The following is a 26,733-nucleotide window of genomic DNA, read 5'->3' on the forward strand; positions in this document are numbered from 1 at the left end:
TTTTAGAGCATCTTAAAGGGATTTAGAGCAGAGTAGCTTAAAAAGACGGTTCATAGCTTACTACGTCCCCATCCATGAGAAGTGTCCAATTGTTGCTCACACACAGGCACACAACCCCAGCTGGACGCAGAAGGAAAACTGCATTTGCACATCAAGACTCTGCTGGAGTTTGTTCTTGTGCGATGAGTACACATTTTAAGTCACAGTATGCACCATGAGGAGGTAATGAGGAGAATTGCTAAGTGGGGAGTCCGATCCGTCCAGTTTGGCTGAGATCCATCATGCACCACAAAATCATCTCAATCGTTGGCAGTTTGCTTTTTCTACTCTGGTATTGATTGTGTTTTTTTGGCCAAGAGGAGCTAACAGCAGGCTACACACCTAACAGAGAAACAGTTATATAGAAATACTTCAGTTATCCCCATAGGGAAACTTTCTCCCTTTAGCTACAGATCTCCTGAAGCTGCTAAGGATACAGAGTTCTGCACAAAGACACGTCAGCAGGGGGGGACGCCAGCCAATACGGGGGCTTTAATCTGTGTCCTCTGATTGAAGGCCAGTCTACTAACATAATAGAAAATGGCTCCACCACAGGAAAAGTGTTTGAAACCTAATACGCACCTTGATGAATAAATCTCACTGATGGTTCGGATGCAAGCGACACTCCATATGGTATAAGCTATTTTAGTATTCGATGCCTGACTCAATAAAAAACAGAAAAATGACATCCGTGTATGCTGAGTGCTTCTTCTGATGGTGGGGTATACAGATGTCCTCTCAAGGACACTGTGCATCAGCTATGCATTAAGATTGGAGCACAGACCAGGGGACACTGGAATAATGCATGTGAATTTTTATACTTTAGCTGTCTGCTAAAAGGTTGGTTATAAAATTGAACAGCCTTGTGAGTAATTTAGTCAGCGCTTCAAACTAAACCACCTCACAGCATCACGAGTGGACACATTTTTAGCGTGAGTGGCCCAAGTGGGAATTCATCCGTTACCACTTTTGGGCTTCAGGTCTGACTAAACATTGTCAGCAGCACAAATGGTTGTTGACACGAAGAGGCGGCATCGGTACAAACTGCTGGTAGCACACTCGAAGAGGTGCAGAGTTAGAAATATTGGGCTACGTGAGTAACGCAAGCTACTTTTGTCTTGAAACTGTACAGATGTGAGACAATGTTATGTTCAGCTACGAAGACGGTTCACCATCAGGCGACACGAGCTGGACCGTAATGTGAGAAGGATCACTGGCTCCAGTATCACATAAACATAACGTCTCCTACACATCCATATTGGCTCACTAACAGTACTGAAAAGGAGTATTGCATGCATCTCATTAACTCCCACTGTTTATGACATTCATTACAGAGATGCTGGGAGACATATTGTAACAAGTCATTGATACATTCACTTCTTTAATAAATTCAGAATATATGCTATTCATATGTTATTCTAATTAGGACTTTGATAGTCAGATCTGTATGTTTACCTTCTGACTTAGCAATACTGACTTGATAGTATGTTTCTTAAACAAAATCAGTATAATATTACAGTGGCTGTGTGTATTGGTGCATCTTCTTGGTTTTCATTGTAGTTTATTTTGCCAACTCTGTATGTGCATCCCGTCCAGAGGTTCCCCCGAAAGAAGGGGAGGCGATTGTTTGCCACTTGGTAGTCATTGGCGGTGACGCACTAGTCAAAGCTGATCACCGTCAGTGGAATATCCCTGACATAACCACACCAGGATCGCCCCGACTAATGCAGCAGTAAATAACACTAGCAGAACATTTGCTTACCAGATGAGTGAGTACTGGGCCTTCTTCCAGTCATCAGATTAGTTAAAGAATGTCAATAAGGATGTGCCGCTCCAAATGTCTCTCCGATTTTGACTTTAACTTAAGGCATTTTCAAATACTAGGCACCAACCCAATACCTTTGTTTTCCTAAATTCATGGCACCAAATCACCAAACGTATTCCTCAGTAATCTGAACATTTTATTACGTAATGTGTTTCCATCTGAGTGAAAACCTAATGACTCCTGATGACAACACACGTAGTTCCCCATGTATTCTGGATTGCTTAGATGCTTAAACTTTACCCCCCTTTTATGATTGGAATTAACATGCTGCTTTGATTTAGATAGGGCTTTGGTATCTACGCTACAATTGCACCTGGCACTGAAATTGTGAAAATGCAGGCTTCACTTTTCACAGATCGTCTCCTCTGTCAAAACTGGCCTTTTAAAAAAAACATCGCGAGTGTCTTGAAAGTGCATTTTTGAACATTTGTTTTGATGTGCTTCTTGGATTGACTTGTTTATTTTGCGCTTATTTATTTATATCTGGATAAAAGGGAAGGATTTTATGAGCAGCCATATACATCCGCCATCACCTCCCAAGGTCATTTGGGGGATCATATCTTAAAATAGTTTGGGTGCACTTACAAAGGAATTTCAATACTTTGGCTGTATCTGATCAGCCTACACACACATACATAATGACACATGCAAAAGGGGTCAAACCGAATGAGGTTACTGTAAGATGTTCACGGCACCTCCTTTTTTATCAGCTTGCAGTTCAGGCTTTACAAGTGATTTGCATCCGACACCATCTTGCTTGAGGTTGTTCAGAATTTCAAAGGTCCCTTTAAATCCTTGCCTGTGACAGTGACTCACCTCAGTGAATCAGGGGGGACTTTCATAGAGGCCAGGCTGACATGGGTCAGGCTGAAGGCTGAGCTGAAGAACTGGCGGAAAGTTGGCAGCGAGTCTCTTGCTTTCCTGGAGAAGGAGCAAAGGAAAAGATAGATTTTACGGTGTGCAGAAGTGGGGGCAGGAAAGAGGATTGAGTGAGCATTAAAGATGGGTTCCCATCAGGCAGTTAGACAGACAGAAAATGAAAGGAGGCGCGAGGGCAGATAAAGAGACTGATCAGGACAAGACAGAGGATGACAGGAGGACTTGATATGCTGATAAAAAGTGACAAGAGACGAATGGAACAACAGGAGCGAGAGAGAAATGGTGAGAAAGACGGCTAAAGCAGACAGATGCCAGCTGTGACATTTAGGTCAGTATTATATCAACCAGACACTGCGAAAAGGTGAAGTTGGCATTAATTACTGCCAACAGCTAAAAGGTAACACTGACCAATTATCCAACCATCTGCTTGGCATATACAGTACATTAGCCTGTCAGCAGAGGACGGACACAGAATATGTCTGTGTAGCTACAACATCCCTATGAGCCGCGATACATAAGGGGGCTGTGTGCATTCACAGGGTGGATATGTAGTACACTGGTTCAGATCCGTGTTTAGAACTTTTTCAAAGCAGCCAATCTGCCATTTCAGCCCCCACTGCACAAATATATCACCACAGGGGAGACAACAGGAGAAAGAAATGAGAGGCGGGTAGGAGACGAGAGAGAGAGAGAGAGAGAGAGAGAGGGAGAGAGAAAAGATGAATTCATCTTCCAGAAACATGAGGTTTGTTTTTCGGGAGAAGATTACCTGCTACCTCTCTTCAGGCAGCTGATGTGTTGTTTACTTGTTCAGCACACTAGTCTTTTATTTTTTTTTTTTCTGCTCTGTTGTTTTCACCCTCGTCCTAACAAATAATGAGCATTGTTTCCGTGATGAGGCACTTTGAATAGCATGTGTAATATGACATTCATCATCACGTTTTTCTCTCTTCTGTCTATAGATTCACTGATATCTTCCATTTCTGATGATTACACTATATCGCTTTCCGATTCTATGTAAACGTTTTTCATGGCACATCATAGCAGGAAAAGCATCCGTGTTATTGACCACAGCTGTGTTTTTCCTGCTATGACAAGTCAAAGTGTCTGCAAACGCACACAACATTATTCATTTTTACTGTAGAGGCAGTTAACACTAGATCTAGTCGTCTGTTGGTTTCGTTTAAAAGAAAACCTCACATTATAGAGTAAGACGGGAGACAAGGGTCTACGGCCATGCTAGCATCTCTGAGGCCGTTCTTAGGCACTTGAGCTAAATGCTACTGTCAACATGCTGACATGCTCAGAACGCCAATGCAAGCAGGTACAATGTCTCCTGTGTTCACTATCTTAATTCAGCATGTTAGTATCCTAACATTCGTTAATTAGCACAAAACACAAAGTACAGCAGCAGTTGATGGGAGTCTTGTTGGCTTTGCAGGTCATTTGTCATTAAAACTAATGGACAGTTCAATCAAAAAGTAAAAATGTTGACCTCATGGTGGCACTACAGGAAGAATCATGGGATCACCAAAGTTATCAGGCGTCACCCTCAGGGCATCGTGGCTGTCTGTACAGAACTCCACGACAATCCATCCAAAAGCTGTTCAAAAGATGTTTTAGATATTTGGTCAGGACCAACCTGGCGGACTGAGCCCACGTCTGACAGACAGACCGGCATTACTATGCCTAAGGCAATGCTGCTAGTGGGACTAAATAAATGACTTTACTGTTTGTGTAGTCCATTTCTGTATACACTACTCACAAAAAGTTAGGGATATTCGACTTTCAGGTGAAATATATGGAAAATGTAAAAAGTGAATGCTACAGTGATATTATATCATGAAAGTAGGGCATTTAAGTAGAAGCATGCAATGGTCATTTCTTCATCTTAAACAATTTATTGAAAGAAAATCTAACAACAGTGGTAGGTATACCACAACAAAAAATGTTCAGTGCCTCAATAAATTGGGATGTGGCCAAAGGACGTCCACTCCTCTCCTTTCTGTGACTCTTACAGTCTCTCTGTATCACTGTTACAACCTCCTGATGACACTCTGTGACCCTCTAAGCTCAGTGAACACCTCCGTCTGAGGACTTCCTGTTTGAAGCCTCGCAATGGCGAGGTGCTGTTGATCAACTGTTAGGTGTCGTCTTGGTCTCATGATGTCAGAATGTGAACAGCACGATGAGGAGGACTGTTTAAATACCAATTCTAACTGAAGCAGGAAATGTATTGGTCGATTCATGGATCAAACCTGTTGTGAATGTTGCTGTGAAGCTTCTTGTTAGAGAACAGCAACTTGTTCAAAAAGTACTGAAACAGTGAACAGTTGGACATGCGCATTCAAAAGTTTAGAGAAGGTCACATTAAGTTCACCTGGAAAGGTTACAATGCATTTTAGGTTCATCCTGAAATTTCACCTGAAAGCCGAATATCCCTAACTTTTTGTGAGTAGTGTATATGCAAGGATGTTACGCCACTGATATAGTGACCTTTACTACTTTAAATCCTGCTGACGCTTCAAATACTTTCACAACTATGAGCTGTGTTTTAGTGTGCTGCCAACTGCACTACTGCTGATTCACCAAATTGTTTTACACTAAAATAATTTATTTATCATTAAGACAAATGTCGAAGCGTTTTATATTTTGGTTGTGCGTAGTATTTACAAGGCATTACATTCCAATTGTATGCTTCAGATCATTTAAACTTTACTTACACTTTAACTGACTTCAATAGTTTAACAAACAAATTTCGCTGAAATCTGAACTCATTCAGTCCATAAACATCAACGCATCAACTCAAACTGTATTTTGACTCCTTTTCATGCTTACATTTCAATTTCCACTGAGACTTCAGCTACCTTCAGAGATGTATCTTTAAATGGCACTTTGACGTCTTTTCATGACTACATTTCAAATTCCACTGACACCAGAGCCCATACAAAGACATCTCACAGGCTCCAAAGACTCAAACGTAATTGTTTCAACAGCAAATTTCCAGTTGTGAGCACAGACATGCATTTTTTCAGAAAATGTAGCCTTTTGTAGTTGCACTGTCGCATTATTAGAATTCTAACGTATCTATTTTAACCTGAAGTTAACCATGTCTGTATGCGATTGCACAATTTTCTTTCAAAACAACAACATATTAGGAAACAGATGACCTGGCTGACTAATGCAACTTCGCCTAAAACAATACATCACCTGCCATTAGCAGCATATTGATATCATGTGCGGACCTCTAGGACATCATAACTGAGAAGCTGCTCTGCTCTCCTCTCCGACTACTGAGCCAACTTCGACATGTGCCCATGTGTTTGGCACAGCTGTTTAATAGGTATGAGAGCAGTAATGTGACTGGCTGAGAATATAATGAATAATCACTGCACCATTCCACTTTCTATTGCACTCCACCAAATTCTTAAGCCGTTAATGTCCTTGAGCACATGACCCAGTGCTTTACACTGATTATTAAGATTGCACTGTTAAAACGACCATCAGAGTTTGATTTAAGACTTGTCTGGTTGGCTTGTAATAATAATACCAGCCACAATTAGCTTTTGGTTGGTATTCATTTCAAGCCCTGCATGTGCAGACACAAGGCCAAAAAAAAAAAAAAATCCTTCTGTTGCTTGAACTACAGAATATCAATCAATCCTTGTGACGAGGCAAATGTATGGTTGACTGAGTCACATGTCTTTCATAACGCTCTGATTCACCCTGCACAGATAAATCCATGTCACCTTAAAAGATAAAACTGCACGTAGCTAGAGGAAAGGAATAAAAGAAAATGTGAGATAAAGACGAGAAAAGAGTAGAAGAAAATTAAGTTATGAGGGGTGGAAAAATGGAAAAGGTCATAAGGGAATGAGCGATGGTGGTGGGGGGGCGGAAAAAAAAATACCAAGATGAAGACATTAAGATAGTTGAGAAGGAAAACCAGGCAGCTGCATTACAAGTCCCTGTCAATGCTATTGTGATAACCTCCCAGTGTGGAACACCAGCTCTTCTTTGACCCATTTGTAATGATTAGCATACAGCCTGTCAGGACTCTGTCATATAAGCAGAAACCGTGTCACTGCCGCTCTCCCAAAACACCCTCCAGAGAGCTGTCTCAGCAACTTGTTACCACATGTGTACATGAGTGTAACAGTATCTACATGGGCTGCTCATTGTTTCTCGAAAGTTCCCCATCTGTGTGTGCGCAACCCCGGAGTGTGCATGATGGGTGACGGAGGGATCAGAGGCAGACCGTTCCATATTCATGAATGGCAGCCCGGCGGTTCTTATCAGCTCGGTTCAGCTTTGTGGCTCCGTGTTGTCACCACAACACCGCAGCCGTCTGACCGGCAGCTCTAGGCCGGCGTGCAAATAATACCAGCAGACCCATGACTGGAAAGAGGTGGGATGAACTATGAACAGAGGGAGGGAAAGGGGGGAGGAGGATGGAGGGATAAGGGAATAAGTGGAGAATGAGGAAGAAGGAAAGAGGAGGAGAAACAAAGTACGAGGATGATGGAGGGGAGAAGGTAGAAGGCAAGGAAAGAGGGATAAAAAAGGAGAAAACAGCCATGGAAAGGGAAAGATAAAAAAAAAAAAACAGACAGAGAAGATGGATGGAGCGTGGATGTGTCCAGTAAAGGGGAGAGCAAAATGCTGGGAAATTCAATCTTCCTATTAGAAGTGAGGGAGCTGTGTGTTCAATAGCTGCGGCAAGAGCAAGAATACACATTACAAAAATAAAGTCTTAAAAGGCAGAAAGGTGAAAAAGAGAATAAGAGGTTCAGCCAAAAAGTAAAAGATGGATTGAGCGATACAGTAGAAACAAAGCAACAGACAGAGCGAGGGATAAAAATGCAGACGTGGGTGCCTGGGGATTGGAACAATAATTCCCATCTAAAATTAGTCTCATTTTTCACCAACTTCTCTCTCTGTAATTCTGTAATGTAATATTCTGAGCAGGGAAGCTCCTGGGCTCCTGGGGGACACGACATGATGAGAGTCAGCTTCTGCCTGCTAGCTAGGTAAACACAGACACACACATGCACCACACTCCACACACACACACACACACACACACACTCATATAGTAACATAAAAATAAAAAAAAAAGTCTTGTGGGTGTACAAGCGAGTGCTAAACAGACAGAAAACTTGTTAGCAAACAAATGCATATGAGCATTAAAGAAAGACTGAAACACGTTCTCAACACCCACAACAAATGAGGGGGGGGGGGGGGTGCGAGCAAAGTGTGCGCGCTAACGCCGCCAGGGAGGTCCAGGGCTAAACACTAATCTACAGCAGAAAATAAATGATGATGCTCGTTCTGCTCAGCGCCTCCTAACTGGAATTCCTCCAGAGCTGTTTGGCTGAGTCAGAGGAAGAAAACAAATGTTTCTTTCTTTTTTTTTTTTTTTTTTTTTTATAAAAAAGCATAACAGGGTTTAACACTCGAGGTGAAAGCCCACCTGTGAGAGAAGGAGTTCTTGGACAGGTTCAGGTAGGAGAGGTCGGCGCAGCAGCCTCGCAGCAAGGCCCCAAACAACTGGCAGGGAAACAGAGACAAATGGGCTGTGTTATGTTCACTACAGAGAATGTGATTGTGTTGTATAACAGTCATTTTGGCTCTTCAACACTGCACAAATGGTTATAGCACAGATTAAGGCTGACACAAATGCAATCTGAACACACTAAAAAAAAACTATGCTACTGTATTTCTTTCTTGGCCGAAGCCTCTTTCATAAAAATGTCCCCAAATGTATCACACTAGCATTAAAGATGGCATTAAAAAACATTCTCCCAGAAGCCTGACTCTGCAGATCGGTGTGTGTGTGTGTGTGTGAAAGTGGACTAGAACAAACTAGAGATGTTGCCGCTGGTCAAATCAGGACAAAGCAGTCTTTGCTATTTGTTTCAGGATTTATTTTATCCTTTGTGTGCCATATGGTTAGGGTTTGTACAAGATAATACAGCGTTTGTCACCAAGTTTACACAGTCACACACGTTTGCAGTGTGTGACTGCCAAGGGAAATGGAATCATCTGAGGTGAACAGAACTCACAGCAGATTATGAGCAAGTAGTCGTAACAGATCTGTCTAAGTAACATACTGTATTATCGCTGTGTGCGCGACAATAAACTCTTTAATGTTCTTTCATCTGAGACCTTAAATTGTGGTGTCCGTTTCAGTAGGAAACACTGATTGGGCTCAAGAGTCATTGACTTGGTGTCTACAATGGGAAGTATATAAAGACGGATGACACTTCTCCACTTCCTATCCCAGATAAGGGTGCTGCCATATTGTACTAGTGGCGTAATTTGGAGTCAGAGTCTGTGCAGTAGTTATCGGGGCTGGAGCTACAGTATCAAGGTCCCGGCCATACTCACGCTGGACTCAGTCATGACATCATACCCCCTATATAGCATCAAATAAGCAGTCAAAACCAGACGTTGAACATACATCAGCTACCAGGACGTGATCGAGATGCTCTGACTTCACTTTTGGGGAGCTGCCGTGTCTCCATCTTTATGCACAGTCTCTGTTTTTTATACTTAGTACTGTGCATATGAACAACTTCGAGGTATTTCTATTTTAAGTTACTTTATACTGCTGCTCCATTACATGCCACAGGGAAAACTTAACATTAAACTTTTAAAATATAATAGATTGTTTTGCAAAACTTAACTTGCTTTTCAACATTTTTGTTTTTAAGATTCACATTCAGACAACTTTATTGATTCCTAACTATTAACTCCAAAATTCAGAGGCAAGCTAATTACTGTACAAGTCAGAGGCAACAGATCAACACACACAGGTCAATACAAGAAAACGAGCCAGATAAGCCAGTAGAGTTCATACAAATAACCGAGATAAGAACAATTTAAGTCTTTTAAGATGACTGTTGGCGTTTAGCAGCCAGAGAGCAGAAGGAGTGAAAGACTTAGAGCAGTGGGTTGTTCTCCTGTGGGGCACGTTATAACGCCAGCCTGAGGGCATTACGGTGAATTCACTGGACAGAACGTGGTCAGACTGGCTGATAATTCTTTTTGCTTCTCGGGCAACATGTTTGTCCCTGTGGGAGCACGAATCTCTTTGCTGGGCACCAATTTTCTTGGTGCAGACTTTCACAACGGCATTTAGGCTACTCTCATCCTTCACACACAACCCTAAAAACCAGCAAACAAATGAAAAAGTTAGAAGACTTTCAATAAATGATTGATGAAAAAAAATACATAAAATAGTAACGCAGAATTCTTTGTTGTCCACGCTTGACAACAACTCCGTGTTGAGATCGTATTTGAACACACCATTTAACAAAAGGCAGACACAGTAAAGCACAACCATGATCTGACTCCTAGCCCCGAGGAAGCGACAATAGGACAATGTAATCTGACAATTTCACAAAGTAACTGCCCTCTTGAGAAGTTATGCAGCTGTCCGAGTACATCATAAAAAGTAAGGGGGACAGAGCCCGAAACTGTGAGGTCAATGCAGGGTGTGACTCTATGACCAGACCTCTAAACCTGGATATACTGTGTGTGTAAAGGCAAAGTTTGGCTTCACATTGTCACTGGACTCAATGCTTTCCTTACCTTCTACTGCCAGTGAGATACTTACTGTACATTTGAGGGCTTCCACTATTCACAGCTACAGGGAATAGTTTAGAATAAACACCAACAACTACTCCTACTTTTTTAGGTAAATGAACTACTTAAGTCTTACATTAGGAACAAGACCAAGTCTACAGCCATGCTAGCAGTTCTGAGAGCCCGTACCATGATCTCCATCTAAGTTTTAGCATGCTACAACTTAATGGTCTGAATGTCATATGTGGTTTTGCAGGTATTTGGTCATAAACCCAAGTAATGAACACATTTAAAGTTTGATCTGATGATAGTTAAGCGCTAACCAATGTGATTACAACCCATCCTAAGGGGAATACCAAAGTGTGCAACAAATTTCATGGCAATACAAACAAAATGTCAAACTCAAACTTTTTTTCTTTTATAATCTCTACTCTTAATGCACAATGAAAAGGAAATGCAAAAGGAAAACACATAAATCCAGGTTATTTAGTCACTCATAATTGGAAAAGAACAGTAACTTAACTGGTTTTTGCCCATTTCAGGCTTAATGCCCCCAAGCTCCAGCAGCTGAATGAAATATAACAGACACTGAGTTTCTACCAATCTTTCAAAGTGTGTACGGGAAGTGCTCATCTGTCAGAGAAAGTCTACTAATTCCCGATAGCAGGACCAAATTTGCAATAAGAAGTGCAATTGTATTACACTGAATCAAAGTCAAGCTGAAACCATACCAGGGAAAAAATTAATTACTTACATTCCTCAATTTGTTACACTGAAAATCCATCAAATGTCAGGTTTCACATTAAAAATGGGGGGAAAAAGCTACTCAAAACTTGTGTAGGAAATTAAGTATGCTATGTCACCTACAGTTTCCCTGCTTTTATGATCAACGCAACATCATGCAGCAATGTAGCCATTCATCTATCATCCATCAAAGTGCATATCCAATCAAGCTCTCATCTTATGAAGATATGGCTCACTTTCAAAGCACAAGGCTCTGGAACGTACCCAAAATGAACCTAAAGGAATCTGTGACCAATTAATATCAAAATGGAGATGATATATGTGTGTTTGTTAGACAGGAGAGGCCTCTAAGCAAATATGATCTGCATCAAATCCCAATTTCTCCCAAAGACTTTAAGTAGCATTGCATCACTTGCAAGAGGTTAAACTATCAGCCAAATCCATTTTCCCCTGGCAGTGTGATCCATCACGCAAACGGACTCATCGACCGCTGTCGGTACATCAACGCAGATTAAAACAGGAACTTATTAATAATTCAATCCAACAGGCCAACACTAAAAAAGACAAATTCTCGCTCAGACAGTTCCTCTCCAAAGGATAAATGACAATTAGCAAAACAGGCCATGAGGCACCTATCGTAAAGAGCACTCTTTCAGTCTCAAGGGGAGATTTAAAGAGAAAAGGGGGAGACAAAGTTTGAGAACTTGCAAATAAAGCAGAATAGAATGCAATGACTTCCATTCAAGCACATAATTTAATATAAAATTCATGGCCCACATTTACAGAGAGGGAGGAGGATTAGTTTCACGGGGTGGACGATTCCTTCCTGAAACAGATACCTGCTTGACACGCTGCCTGCTTTTAGGGGTTTAAAAACTGCTCGGGTGAAATGCACCAATCAAGGAAAGAAAGCAAACTCATGCACAGTTAAGTGCAAGGCATTGGGATGAGGGAGAAACCAAGGGTGGAGGTATTCAGATCCCTTACTTAAGACAATGCATCGTGTTTTAGAAGCTGATAGTATTTTGTCTGAAAAATAACCTTCAAAAACGTGCAAGGAATCTCGTAACTACTGCTGTTTGATAAATGTATCAGATTATAAAGCACGCAATTTCCATCTAAAATGCAGTAGAGTATAAAGCAGCATGAAATTACAAAAACTGTACTTACTGTAAATAACTATACTTAAGTTACATACCACTACTGGGAGGAGTGCAGTATTGAATCAGCGGTAGGGTTAACTTAACTGGGTCAAAGTGTTGGTCCGTGACCAGCAGAGCAGTAAATATGCTTGTTCTGTAATATGTGCGAGGTGCCACTGAGCGGGGGCACAGCTCAGAATCGATCTGTAGTCGGCTCTGACCTCTGACCTCCCAGCAGCAGAGAAGACAATAAAAAAAAAAGGATATTCATGGTTGTTCATGGTCCCTACTGCACGTAACCCTGTCAGCATCAATACAGCAATGACAGAGCAGCATCGACTGGACTTGAACAGTAAATGTCACCTCACGTTCTTGCTGGCACTTTTCAAGAACCCCTTCATCTTCCAGAGGGAGACGGACACTTAAAACATCCAGAGTGCAGCTGTAACTTGAAACATTTTCCCACTGAGCCTTTGTTCACAGTGAACCGGGAAGAAGTGCCATTTCAGCATAACCAGCAAGGGCAGACACGTTCAAGCATGGCCACTGAACTCTTCCACAGAGAAAGCGCTGTCATACTTTCAGCTGTTAGTGTGTCTGCTAATGCGGCAAGACACCGTTTTGTCACACTGGCAGACATGCTAAATTTAGACACAGCCACAACACAGACAAAGTCATCTCTCTGAAGTGACAAAGACGTGAACAAGCACGTGAAACAAAAGGCTTTTTTGTCTGTATGCTGTTCACACAATGCATCATTTGTATAATTCATAAGAAGCTATACGTTTCAACTGTAGTGCCTTCTAAAAGCTTTTAGCATCACTAAAAGCATTCTGCACAGAGGAGCTCTAAGAAAGACAGTGAGTCCAGTGAGCCAACGTTGTTTTTCTGTGGTGGGCCATTCGTATTCAGGACAACACCCCTTCGTGTTCCCTGGCTTGAATCCCATCCTAGAGATGAGATCAGACAGCAATGGGTGGACAGTGACTTTAACAGACATGGTGAGTACAAACCGAGTCCACGGTGCAGTCTGTCCCAGACAGGTCCAAATGGACCAGGCAGTTAGGCTGGGCCAGGAACAGGTACAGGTTCTGCACGGGAAGAATGAGATGAGAATGATTATTAAAGATACACAATAATTACACAAAGATATACAGTGCTCGAAAAAGTATTCAACCCCATTTTTTTTGTTTTACAACACTGAATCAAAGTACATTTAATGTGGCTTTTTTAAAGACGGTTAAACAGAAAAAGATCCTTTAATGTCAAAGTGAAAACAGATCTCTACAAACTAATATAAATGCATAACAAATATTTTTTTAAAAACACTCATTTGTATGAATATTCATCCCCTCTAATAGGACACACTTAAATCATCTGGTGCAGCTAATAGGTTTTGGGGCGCATAATTAGTTAGAGATTATCTGTGTGTAGTCAAGGGGTTTCAATCAACTGTAATATAAACACAAGTGCATCTGGACGATCCAACTTTTGTGAGCCAGTACTATGGGAAAAACCTACCAAGACTAAGAAATACTCCCAGCCACACCATCAAAAAGGTGACTGAGAAGCAGTGGATGGAAGAGAGAACATTTCCAAGTGACTGAACATCACTTGGACTACAGCTGAATTAATCATTAAGAAATGGAAAGAATATGGCGCAGCTGTGCAGTAAATCTGTCACCAGGAGACCTCTGCCAACTCTGAAGGAATTCCAAGCTTCAGAGGCTCACACACTGGAGAGACGCCGCAGACGACAACAGTTGGCCAGGCGCTTCACCTGTCGCGGCTTGATGGGAGGGTGGCGAACAGGAGGTCACTCAAAAGAAAGTCAGCTGGTAAAAGGCTGTGTGCTCTTATGACTCTAAAATTGAGATTTGTATCCGTCATGTCTTCATGAACATATTGTAGCATCCACAGTGTGAAGCATGATGGTGGCAGCCTCACGCTGTGGGGATAATTCTCTGCAGTAGGCCCTGGATGGTTTGTAAGGGTAAAACGAATGCAGAGAATTACAGTGATATCCTGGGAGAAAAGCTGATGCAGTCTGCAGAAAAACTGCTACTTTGGAAAATATTTGCTTTCCAGCAAAACAATGAGCCCAAGTACAAAGCTAAAGCTACGCAAATTGCAACCGTGTTTACGTCCTGGAGGTGCTGAGTCAGAGTCCACATCTTAATCCAGCCCAGAATGGAGTGGATGGATTTGAAAATGCATTTAATATCCCCATGAAACCTGTAGAGCATGAGTACTTCTGCAAAGGATTATTGGTCATTTTGCAACCATGTATTTTCTATTTGTAATTCATTTAGATCACTTCGGAGCGATCCCTTTTCACTTTGACAATGAATGGTGCTGTATTTCTGTTGCTATATCAAAATCCCCTTGATTAGTTGTTATTGAAACAATAGTACGTTTCTATCCAAATGTTGCACAAATTTTAGCCGAATTTCAAGAAAAATTAACAAAAGAAAACGCGGCCTAATGCGCGTTTCCATCCACTGCCGTTATGCAAATATTAGGAGATGGTTCCCAGTCAACTACTTCTTTATAGGTACTGTATGTGTGTTTGTGTGCGTGTCCCTCACTGTGGCGTCCTCTCCTGACAGAACCCCGGGGTTTTTGCTGAGGTCCAGATGCAGCAGAGAATTGGAGTAGTCGTCACTTGAACACAGCGCCTGGGACAGAGAAACCACGCCTAATGGGGAGAGAGGAGACAGGATAGGGGCATGGGGATGAGGAGAGGAGATAAACAAGTTAGATGCATCCTTGAGCCATTCAATCATCTTACAAACAGTCTTTTTTTTTTTTTCCAATGGGCTAATTTAATGCTATGGATGTGACTTATTAGCACCTAATTAATACAAAATTACCTCATGCAAGAGGGTGAAGAAGCTCAGTGGCAAAAATATAATTGAGGAGACACTAGGGAGCGCGTATGAAAAGAGCTTTTGAAAGAGACCAGCCACCTTTTTTCCCTATCCCACTATCTGAGTGTACCCTGAAAGCCACAACAACAAAAGAAACTCATTCTCTCAAATAAGATCACTACACAATTACACCGGCAGGCCCGATGGAACCCCTCATTAAAATCCTCACCCTGCAACAAGCACAGCACGCCATGGCAAGTTGAGGATTAAATATAGACACAAAAACAACAACAACAACAGCACGGGAGAAATATCTACCAGCAGCAACAAATAAAGAAGTTACTCTGTGTGCTATTCTCTCTGTGGTATTTCATCGTTTATAGCCAGCAGTTACAAGTGAATTTCTCCCTTCTCTAGCTTTGGGAGAGCGTGCACGGAAGAAGCATGTGCCGCTCTGAAGCTGGCAAGGCGCTAAGCTCTTCATCCCTAATTTGTAGCGATTAGGAGGGAAATGAGGGGAAGAGGGGACAGGGTGTCTAATCCCCTCTCCATCGGTCCATCTATCAGCTGCTTCATTCTACTTGAAGTGGAGACTTTTAGAAGCCATCCGGTCCGTGTGACAATGTCACGTCTGTGGGAGTGAGTGCGTGAGACCATGTGTGATATATCTGCCCATTTGAATGCCTGATCACATCTAAGAGATGGCATATGTGCTTGTGTGTGTGTGTGTGTGTGTGTGTCGGTGTCCGCATATGTGTAGGTGCTTTGGAGACAGAAGGAAGGAGGGGGGGCAGGGGGGAGAGAGATCTATAAATATTCAACAAAAAATGCTCAGCCCCTGCAAAGTCATGCCAACACCCACCATTCAAGGTCAACACCATCACTGCGTTCCCCCTGAATCACTGTGTCAACCCAATGCCTTTTAAAAAATCACACCTAGAGTGGTTCTCCCATTCATAATGTTCACTAACAGGGTATCGAGGTCATTGTCTGCAGCATATATACAACACTCAGCTTTCAGCCTTATAATTACATTCAACACCTCCTCAGTCATGCTGCCCTACAAAGGACAAGCAAGAAAGGGTTTAGTTTTCAAACTGGCTAGCAAACTGTGTAACAGATGGAAAGGTTGTAATGCTGCCATTTTATGCAGTTTTGGGATGACTATTAAAGGCCCCAAAATACTGCCAAAAAAAAATTGGAGAAAAAAAGCAAATACTGCTTTTGTATAATCTTCCTAGAAAGCGAGGGGAAAACAGTATCTACAGTGTGGCTAAATGTGCTCTTCAAGCTTTCTTGTCCATTTTAACTATAGTTTAAGAAAGTCTGCTTTACAAGAACACTTGTAATTTAATGCTTATTTGACTTAAAGATGGTTAAACTACATTCAATCATGGGAATTCCTCTGAGTTAAATGGAGTAACTGCTACTCTATTGCGCTAACTAGCTTTAGCCGGTGTGTTTTCCGCACAATGAATGGATTTCTCCAACATGCAGGATTTGTTAGTTCCACACAAGATATGGAAGAGAGTGTAAAAGACACAGTTTGGTTTCAGCTGGGTGGAGGTGCACACAGCGACGCCTCTCAAAATTCAAAAAACACCTTTCATGCACATTGAGTTTGGAGTTTAAGGTTTTGTTCTCCTCATTCTGCAATGTCTCATCTTTTACAAACTGAAAAGTCCATAAAAATGCAACACATAATGAGATGGGTCCGTAACAGGTCAGATTAATATTAATTCGGGTTTTGCTCAAATATGAATAGAGCCACTGAGGTTGTGTTTGCTGCCTACAGCGGTTTGCAGGGTCGTTTCCTTTTGAGTTTATTAAGTACCTGTAGCCATCACACAGCAATGTCAGGGTCTCCAAAGTAGGAAATATAATGAAATCACATTTCATTGGACCAAAGTTACTTCATTTAGATGAGCCTGTCATTATGTATGGACAGGGATTTTAGTCAATCATAAATCCAACTAATATAATGACAATTTTCATTTCTCCCCTGCAGAAATACTCCTGCCCACAGAGGGGTGTGAAGAAGAGAGAGGCGGCACACGGTATCTGCTAACATTATTCCACAACCCCCCATGGTAATATGTAGTTAGCATGTTGTGCCTTTTTATGGCAAATCATGTTGTATATTACTCTTGTGACATAAGCTAAATCAGATGAACATTATTACCAATAAACCTAATATAAATCAAAAATGCAACAAAATATGCTATGATGACCAGAAAATGCCATCAAGCTCAGGTTATTAATGTATGGATTTACATCTGTATCAATATGATCCCTTTGAATCTCTCTAATTCTAGTGGACTAGTGGACGGCTGTATTGTCTGGGATAAAAGCAATAGAATTGGGACACTGCACTAATGCCTACATAGGATTTTAGGGGAGAAAAACCAGATCAACTACTTATGATTCTGGCCTGATTATCATTTGGTAGATGGATCACACTGTGAGTAAATGCCAGCCCAAATAGAACTGTATTTGTGGCAGCAGTGGCAGCGCTGTGATGCGAGAGAACGTTTCCTGAATGAGCCCAGATTTGACAGAAAGCTTCGGCTCTGCTCAAGTGTCTTTGAGAGAGTCGCACCATTCTTGTACCAGCTTCAAAATTTAAATGGACGTTCATTTCCATTTAATTAGTTGATACAAAAATATGTGTTTGTGTGCAGGGTCAGCCACTAGAGGCTGCTGTGTCTCAGAGGAGCAAACCTACCCTTGGAGGAAAGGGAGGTCTTGGAGAGATTGAGGAGGCGCAGTCCCTTGTTGAGGCGACACACCTGTTGAATCAGGTTGGAGACTCCTGGTAGAGAAGGGGGGGAAACAAAGAGGACAGATAAAAGGTCTCATGTAATCATAAAAAAAACACATATCCACACAAAACAATTGAGCATTAGTTTATCAACAAAAAAAAAATCAAATCAACTATTTTGATCAATTAATTGTTTACGTAATTTTCTTTTAAAGGAAAAATGCCAAAAATCCTCTGCTTGTGCCTGTCAACTGTGCATATTTACTGGTTTTCTTCCTCTGCCAGATGAATTGATAATGAAAATCATCATTACTTACAGCCCTCCACCTACTCCACTCGTGAGCCCACACAGAGCTTCGCCACATGACTAAAACACAATCTCTCCCAATACACCCCCACCTAAACATACACATACATAACTATACCCGCAGGTATACTACAGATAAAAAAAAAAAATATCACACCAACATATTTACAGCCTCCCTTTCTCCCACATACCCAGTGCAGAGACAAACTGATATGCCAAGGTGGATTACATAAAACTAGTTTCAGCTCGTTTGATTAAACACATTGCAGTCATTATGATGATAATAATAATAATAATATGAACTGCTCTGCTTTATTATAAACGGGATTCATTGCAGTGCCATTGTTTTCAGGTTCCAGCATCCCCATGGTTTTCTCCGTTTTTATGAATCTGTATGCAGAGAACTCTTAATTTCAAAGGCATAAAAAAACAAAAAAAACACACATTGTAACCCACTGCAAACAAGCACGGCACTGAAGTCATTCTTTACTGTGATTATGGGTTTTATTGTGGTGGTGGTTAAACTGCAGCGCTTTTGTTGCTTTAATCACAATAAAATAAGTCTGCACGCTGCCAATACACACATTAACACACACAAACAGCAGGCGGCAAGTGTGGCGACGAGAATTTACTGAAGTGAGTGGAAGTGACATGTGTCAGACAGGAGGACAGAAATTAGCTAACGAGTGATACTGGCATCCATGCATGGCCTGACCCTGGAAAGCAAATGCATGTACACACATTCTCTCCTTGTAAAGCACGGCAGAAAGGTGGCTGATGTATTACAAGAGCTTGGCAGACACAGTTAAAGTTTATTTCTCTCTCTATATATGTGTGTGTGCACACAGAAACACTACAGGTTCGGTTTGTGTGGAGAGTGGTGGGCGAGGACCACTCATAGACATATAGCATGAAAGATAAATGAGAGAGGGAAAAAAAAAAAGCAAAACTCAGAGAAACAGAAAATAAGGGTTCTGTGAGGACAGGGATTGATTTTGAATTCTTTGCGAGAAAACAAAAGCCTCAGCGAAGTAAAGGTAAAAGAACAATCAGAGGTGCCCTGAGAGAGACATCAGTAGGAGGGAGAAAGAGTTCACAGAGTCCAGGCCGGTACCTTGGTTGTCTAGCGTGTTATGAGCCAGGTTGAGAGAATGAATCACAGACGCCGGGTTCTCTGACAACGCTGACGCCATCTTCTGTGGAAAATCCCTGGAGACAAAACCATAAAAAAGAAAATGAAGTTTCCTGTTAAAATTGCCAATTCTATACTGAGTAAATCTGCTGGAGTGATTTCCCTAATTTATTTGAGTGAACCTGACAGTGTTTACCATTACGCCTCTTGGTAACAAGAGCCAAATCTCTTACTCAAGCTGCAGTATTGTCCCTCTGCAGAAATGTTAATCGAACTGAAATGCCTTTGTGCTGTGAGGGTAGAATGCAAGGGATGTTGATTCAAAGAGTTAGTTAAAAATTAAAAAGACTTTTTAGGGTACAAACTGAAATAAGTCTTCAGCACTGAATATTGGAAATGTACTAAAAAAAGTATCAAAAAGGTATTGAAAAAATGAGATTCTACATCTCATTTACTTAATCTTTGAAAAGATATCGGACTTAAATTCACATTCATACATATGAGGTGTTTACATTTTTTATATAAGGTGAACAGAGCCCCGGCGCTCATGTTACTCTGTGACTGCTGGACATGTAATAGGCAACTGTTTGCAAATATGTTGGCCACAGCAACTTTAGGAGATGATATAAACACCATGGTCTTGTTTACTGATTGTTCCACTGCTCCAAGGTGGAAAAAAAATAAAAATAAATCAACTGGCTAAGACAAAATGCATTTTTAACATTAAAAACTTAGTTTACTGTAGTTCAAAAGATTAATTTGGTGGGAAGAAAAAACTTCTCCAAACATGAGTCTGCACAGACAGGATTAGTACAACCTACACTCTTCTGTACTAAACAAGTGTTCGGAATAAAATGCTTCTGAATTAAAAGGCTCTTTTTCATATTTATGCCTGCAAATTCCTTTTAAAGTCACATCAAATCACATGTCAAAATGTGTACATATACTGTACTGTTAGACCAGTATCCAACTAGCTCACTTAGTATAAGGTATGTAGGTTTATTAGAGAGCACAAGGGTGCAACAACCCTATTGTTGTTGGCTTGGGCGTAGCCAGCGGGTAGGATAGGGAAGGAGTAGGTTGGGATAATGTTGCTTTTATCTTCACAGAACTTTTTGGGATTGCTGTAAACATTGAAATTATCAAGTTAGGTTTTAAGTTTCATTTTACAAACTTGTTTGAGGCCTTTGGGATACACCAAAACTCAAATCTTTGCACTCATGTTCAAACTAGCAAATGTTTCAATTGGATTTTGCAGTTGGGCTTGGGTGTGGGCCCATAGCGGTTTCTTGCCTTCTAATGGATTTTTGACATTCTTGGCATAATGAAAACCTCAGAAAACGCAGCACACACATCAGAACCAACGAACCCTGCGAAAATACACTGCAATTGGGTTCGTGCATGTTTAGCAGGCTCCATAGCGCATTCTAATGCATGAGGGGCCTTAGTTGGAGAATCTCATTGAACGGCATTGCTGTGGCGAGGCCAGCAATTTGCAAGTTACACCATGAAACGGGAGGCTTGACTTTACATTGTCCAGTCTGCCCCAAATTTCACTTGCTGGATACAGGTGTTGAGGTCTGATGACATCTACGTGCCCATAGAGTATTTGTCATATTGACAACAGGAAGGCTTGCGACAAACATAATCCAATTTACATACAATTTAGTGTGTTCTCTCTAGCGCTACATAGAGACAGGAGTGATATTTAACTCCTTTGTGCAATGTCCAATAGTCATTAAAATGTAAATCAAAGTACAATTACCTCTAGCAATTGTATCTGCTGCATTAACAACTCACTTGTGGAGGACCGCTTATTTGCAGTAAGAAGTGTAACCAAGTTAACACACAGTTCATTAAAAATATACACAATTCCCAACACCGCATCTCCAGCGTTATGTAGTCTACACACAAAATAACATTATCCTCATTCAAGCAGTGTCTCATGGTCACGAAAATGCAGAGCTGCGTGGACCGACCACCAGTAACGACACCGAGGCTGCCGCTCCCCACGTCGGATGCAGGGGTGCTGCTTGCAGCTTTAATTTTTGCTTTGTTTTTCCACCACACTGTCAGCTTTTGGTACAGTGCTTGTGGAGAGGCCCTAATAAAATTTGCCTTCTCTATGTGAAGTGATTTAATACAGAGAAAGTGTAAAAACCTGGTAACTTCATCATCGTGCTGCAGTAAATCATCTTGCCTCGAGGCAGCCAATTCATCTCAATTAATACTACATGAGGAAACTGCTTTGCTAAATGATACTAGCCACGCATCGAAGAGGAAGAGACTTGCCAGGTGAAGCCCAAAATGTCCCTAATTCTTCTGTGGCGAAAGAATACACCTGCCACAGGCAGACAGGAAGGAGCTTTATTGGAGTTTTATTGGACGAATGAGCAGAGGTTAAGAGAGGTGAGAGGGAGAGAAAAAGGCAGAGAGATGGAATTGGAAAGGTCAGGACAACAGAGGAGAGGGGGAGAGGGGAGCGGGAAGGTGAGGAGGAGTGGAGAGGTGAGATGAGCTAAGGCGAAGAGGTGAGACGAAAAAGATGGAAGTGAAAAGAGAGTATACAAGCAAAGGGGGAAAAGGACAGGGAGAGAAAAGATTGGAATGAGGGCAAAGGACAATAGAGGAGAGGCGGGGGAGTGATGGAGAGGTGAAGATGTGAGGAGAAGAAAAGAAGAGGAAATCAGATTAAACGACGAGAGGTGACAGGTGGTGTCAGGAAAGAGGAAACCTACGATTTGAGTCCTGCATTCTCCAGAGTGAGCTCTTCCAGACTGTTGGACTTGCTGACTGTGTGCAGAACCTGGTCCACCACCTCCGACCCCTGGAGACACACAAAGAAAAGAGCTCGTGACTAAAGGTTTCCAGGCAGAGAAAGTGAACAGCAAGCAGTGATCAGAAGCAACAGAAATCAGATTATGTTTTCTGATTAATGGACTGCAGATCGAAGCAGTAATTTCTGAAATTGCTCTCATGTACAATAAGATTAATGGCCTCATAGACTGATACATAAGCACTCCAAACTACATAAACATTGTCTGCAATGTTTTTGTGGGTTCAAATTCTTTAAAAAAATCTTAAATTGCTGATGTTTAGACGTGTTGATCATTTAGCCATGAATCCTAAACAATTTGAAAAATACTTCAGATGTTTTCTGGAGATTTCGACCACCACTAATGCTATGGAGCAAGATTTTTACGAGTGCACCCGTTTGGCTCGTATTGTGCACACAAAGCATGAGCAGGCAGACGGCACAAGGCTGCCGCAATGCTATTTCACTGATCTACAGTTGGTAGGACCTTGTAAAGAGGCTAAAAATGCACCTGCAAATACAGCGATGACCTCTGGCAGATAATCATGCAGGTGAACAATGACAATTTAAATTATCTATGGTTTTTAAATCTGCTTTTGAATGATTTTCATGTAGTTCACCTTAGCTGGATGCCACTTACTCTAAAGCATATTATGAATATTTAATAAAGATTCACATCATCTTAAATAGGTACATGAAAACGTGCGGAGGGTTTACTCAGTCTCTTCTTTCAATCTTGCTTTCTTAACTTGGTTTTCATTTAGTACCTAATCTCAAGAGATTAAATGACATTCAAGTGAGGCTTTGCGTACATGATGCCTTGGGTCCAAATCAATAGAAAATTGATTTAGGTTGACTTTGAAAACGCTAACCAATCCCAGAACCATCATTCAGCAAAGATTTCTTTGTAAACATTTGGGCTGCAATCTGCCAAATGAGCAGATAAAAAAAAGCTGATTCAATGAATAAATGCAATCTGATGACACAAAGGCTAGCAGAGGAATCATATGAGAAGAAAACAAAAAGAAAAATGAGTCTGGCAAGAGGGTTTATAAATGAGGAGAATAAAAAAAAAAGATACGTACTATGCGCATGTCTTTGCAGTACAGCTTGGTGAACCAGGTGTTGTATGCAATAGATGCCACGATCACAGCCAAGTCCCTGGAATAGAGACAGATACACACACACACTATTAGAGATAAAATTCAAAACTTTAAATTAGCAAACTCCATCTGCTCAAAACCATTTGATGTCATTGATCCATAAATTCACATCATCATGGGCCAAACTTTTTCTTCGCTCCCCGTTTGGTAAAAAGCAGTTTATCATTGTGACAAGGAGAACACTATGGGCAGGGCTGCTTTCTAAAAGATGACTGATACTGCAGTCCTGCTGAGGAGGAGAAGCAGAGAATGAGGGAAAAAAAGAGAAAGATGTAAAGATCGATGGCTGGGTCAGTGGATTATTCAATAAAGCCACAGTTTGATCCCAGCTCCAGACCTCAAACACTGGCCTATAGACAGCCACAGAGCCCACAGACCATCCTGTGGGTGTGTTTGTGAGGGAGGAAGAAGGAGAGGGAAGACAGTTTTAGAATCCTCCGATGTCCAACTAAAGCCACTCTGCTGCTACACCTGCTATACATCATCTGACAAACAAGCAGCAACACAGAGAGGGGGGAGGCACGGAGAAAGAGAATAAGCCCAGAGAGAGGAAGAAAGGTAGAAAGGAGGATAGCAAGACACAGGGAAAATACAAAGTGGAAAAAAGTGAGGGGAAGAAAGCGTGTAATGTAGCAACTGCAGTAGCCAGGTCACTCCAGTATATTTCAGGGGAGTTGAAAATGGCTACAGGCTGTATTCCTTTTTCATTACCACGCCAGCCATCAGACCAGTCCATTCTGACTACCGCAGCTGAGTCTCCGTATGTGTGTGTGAGCAGATGATGCACATGTCAAGATTCATCATCAGCAGTGACTGTTGATTCACATTTTGACACCAGGACATACAACTGACCTCTATGATGTCTCACTCAGTCATGCAGTGTGTTGGTGTCTATCCGTCGTCTTGTGCTTGTACAGGAGGATGTGTTGGGACAGCAGGTCAATCTGTCGCTGTTGACTTCTTCACACAGATCATTTATGGTTTAGGTGAGGACTGGTCTGACTCACAGGAAGCAGGCTGTGCGTATAAGCCTGCCACTGGTCTACAATTTCAGTCGGGATTCTGCCTTCCGCTGTCTGCGTGTTACCGTAGTCCCCATCACTATGAGAAACAACCACGTCCCAGCTAGCAACCCACGTACCAATGATGACACATTTTGACAGGGCTTTGGATCAAGCAGTAACAGGCAACAACAAGCGGGCCTGGCTACGCTTGGTTCTTTCAGTGAAAGGTTGTACAGACAAATAAAGAATATGATCAGGACATTCGCTGCCTAACACGGATGGTCTTGCATGTTTGCCCACCACTTGTGGAAAAAGTTACATTAAGGTTATGCATCAACATAAGTTGACATTGACTTGAATAATGTAACGACTTGTTCAGCTTCACACGAGCTTTGGTGACATTGAAGCCGATGAGCTCCTCCACCTTTTTCCCCCATCAGTACAATTCACATCACTCAGTCGTCACACGTCTACTACTGTTTCATACATTTCTTTTGCAGGGATTCAGCCATTTTAATGCCAGTGCTCACCTGCCCACGTTCCACCAAAATATCCCCAAAACACCATTTTGTAAGGACACTATCTCTGTGTTCTGAGCTTAGTGTCGCCCAAGATGATTGTGATTGGAAATATTTGCCCTATACTTGAATGACAATGTCCAGTCAGACCTTTCTCCAGTGCTGCCATATATAAAGGTTATAAGTCTGGCTATGCGAGTCAGGGCGAAGACAAGACTTCAGTGTTATTTATTGAGCTTCAGAGGTACTGGTAGGCAGATTGTGTTACTGTGAGCATAGTCAGGGTAGCTGTCCCCCCATTTTTTCCCACCTAAGTCAATACCAACTGGGGTATAAATTATAAATGGAGTATATCAGGTCTTGAGTGGCCATTCAACAATCATACAAAGACCCAACTTTATTATGATCTGAATAAGACCTTTGAGCAAATCCTAACGGCTCACACGTTTATCACAGCCCACGATATGCACTACAGAGTACTGTGATACTCTTGGACCTCAATGGGAACTGGGCTAAGATGGTGTTTGTCCTGAGGAGGTACAGGCGAAAAGATCATGGGGTCATTCTAATCGAAGTCTCCCTGGGAGTGTGCTCAGAACACTCCATGGTGGTAAGCCTATTACATTAATAAATAGCTGGTGGGTACAGTTAAAGGAAGGTCATGAGGCATCCACAAACAGGCTTCATCCTCTGGGGAGCATGAACATGCTTAGTAAATGCCATGGCTATTTCCCCACTAGATTTTCTTGTGTACAAGTGAAATATTCTTCTCACTGTAGTGGTAGACATCAGGTCAAAGGCATTATCATTATTTTTACCTTGTGGGGACAAAGAATACTTATAGCACTTTGTCAGGATATTCTAGCCATGGCAAAGCTCTGATTGGTGGTGCTACAGTAAAGGCCAACAGGCACTAAAATCATTAGGAATCATTCTCTGGGGGATTATAAATATTCATGACAATTTTTACAGCAACCTGGCTGATTGTTGGGCAGACAAACCATCATCATCAGTGGGAAGATGGCTGGACCTTGAGGTGCACCAATGTGCCAGTGTGATGTATTGTGGGGAGGTAGATGGTGGCAGCAAGCTGTGGTCCTGCTTCAGTAACAGAAACTAACCAGAGAAAGTTGGAGGAAAGCTGGACACTATTAGTGTGTGTGTGTGTACTAACTGTCAAGTGAAAAAGGTGCCCAAAGACGTTCTTGGGGCAGTAAGGCATGACATTCTCTCTCCCTCTCTCACACACACACAAACAAGCAGAAATGTATGCAAGCACAAAATCGCTCGACTTAAATTTCCACACACACAGCCCTGCAACCTGCAGTGGCCCGACAGAACCAAGAGAGATGGGCAGAGTGTGTGTGTGTGTGTGTGTGTGTGTGTGTGTGTCCGTGGATGTTTGTGAGGAAGGCGGTGATTCAGAGAAAGAGAGATGGAACAAGAGAGCTGAGGAAAATGAAAGGGGAGACAATACAGGAAGTGGATAACAAGAGGAGGAGACAGGCCAGAGAAAAAAGGTATAAGCTTTCAGTCAGGAGGAATGAGTGGAGGCGATGTTTGAGTGGCCAGCAGTCAGCAGAAAAAACATGGCCTTGTCATTCGTTGTAACGGTAGACAGGCTCAATCAGGGGAGATGAGGGAATGGAAATGTGGAAAGACAAGGATGGGAGGAAGAGAGTAATGCACCACAAATAGCCCCGGGCATATGATCATGGAAAGGCTGATTCTTAGGTCCTTTCTTCAGTCATTTTCAGCCTCAGCGATGGTTTCCTTGCACCGTTTTTTGCAGTTCCTTGTGTACATTTTGTCAAATCTTAGCTTTCTCTATCAATTTACTTTGGTACGACCTCATTGGAAGAGAAGGAAGAGGGTATTTAGCATTAGATTGTGTGCTCAAGGGAACAATACGTCAAAGGAAGACCTTAAAAAACAGCATAGGCA

General features: G+C 41.8%; 1 protein-coding gene across 1 annotated transcript in view; it reads right to left on the reverse strand.

The window, feature by feature from the left end:
- Positions 1-26,733, reverse strand: part of carmil3 (capping protein regulator and myosin 1 linker 3) — an 81,155-nt gene that overhangs the window by 27,599 nt on the left and 26,823 nt on the right. Inside the window, exons 9-16 of the mRNA XM_070845443.1 lie at positions 23,190-23,265; positions 22,028-22,116; positions 19,272-19,366; positions 17,815-17,901; positions 14,808-14,917; positions 13,233-13,310; positions 8,217-8,293; positions 2,681-2,785 (exon numbers count right to left, since the gene is read on the reverse strand). Coding sequence (XP_070701544.1) covers positions 2,681-2,785; positions 8,217-8,293; positions 13,233-13,310; positions 14,808-14,917; positions 17,815-17,901; positions 19,272-19,366; positions 22,028-22,116; positions 23,190-23,265 — 717 coding nt within the window. The remainder of the gene's footprint in view (positions 1-2,680; positions 2,786-8,216; positions 8,294-13,232; positions 13,311-14,807; positions 14,918-17,814; positions 17,902-19,271; positions 19,367-22,027; positions 22,117-23,189; positions 23,266-26,733) is intronic.

Source organism: Pempheris klunzingeri, chromosome 15, assembly GCF_042242105.1.
Source record: "Pempheris klunzingeri isolate RE-2024b chromosome 15, fPemKlu1.hap1, whole genome shotgun sequence".
NCBI lineage: Eukaryota > Metazoa > Chordata > Actinopteri > Acropomatiformes > Pempheridae > Pempheris > Pempheris klunzingeri.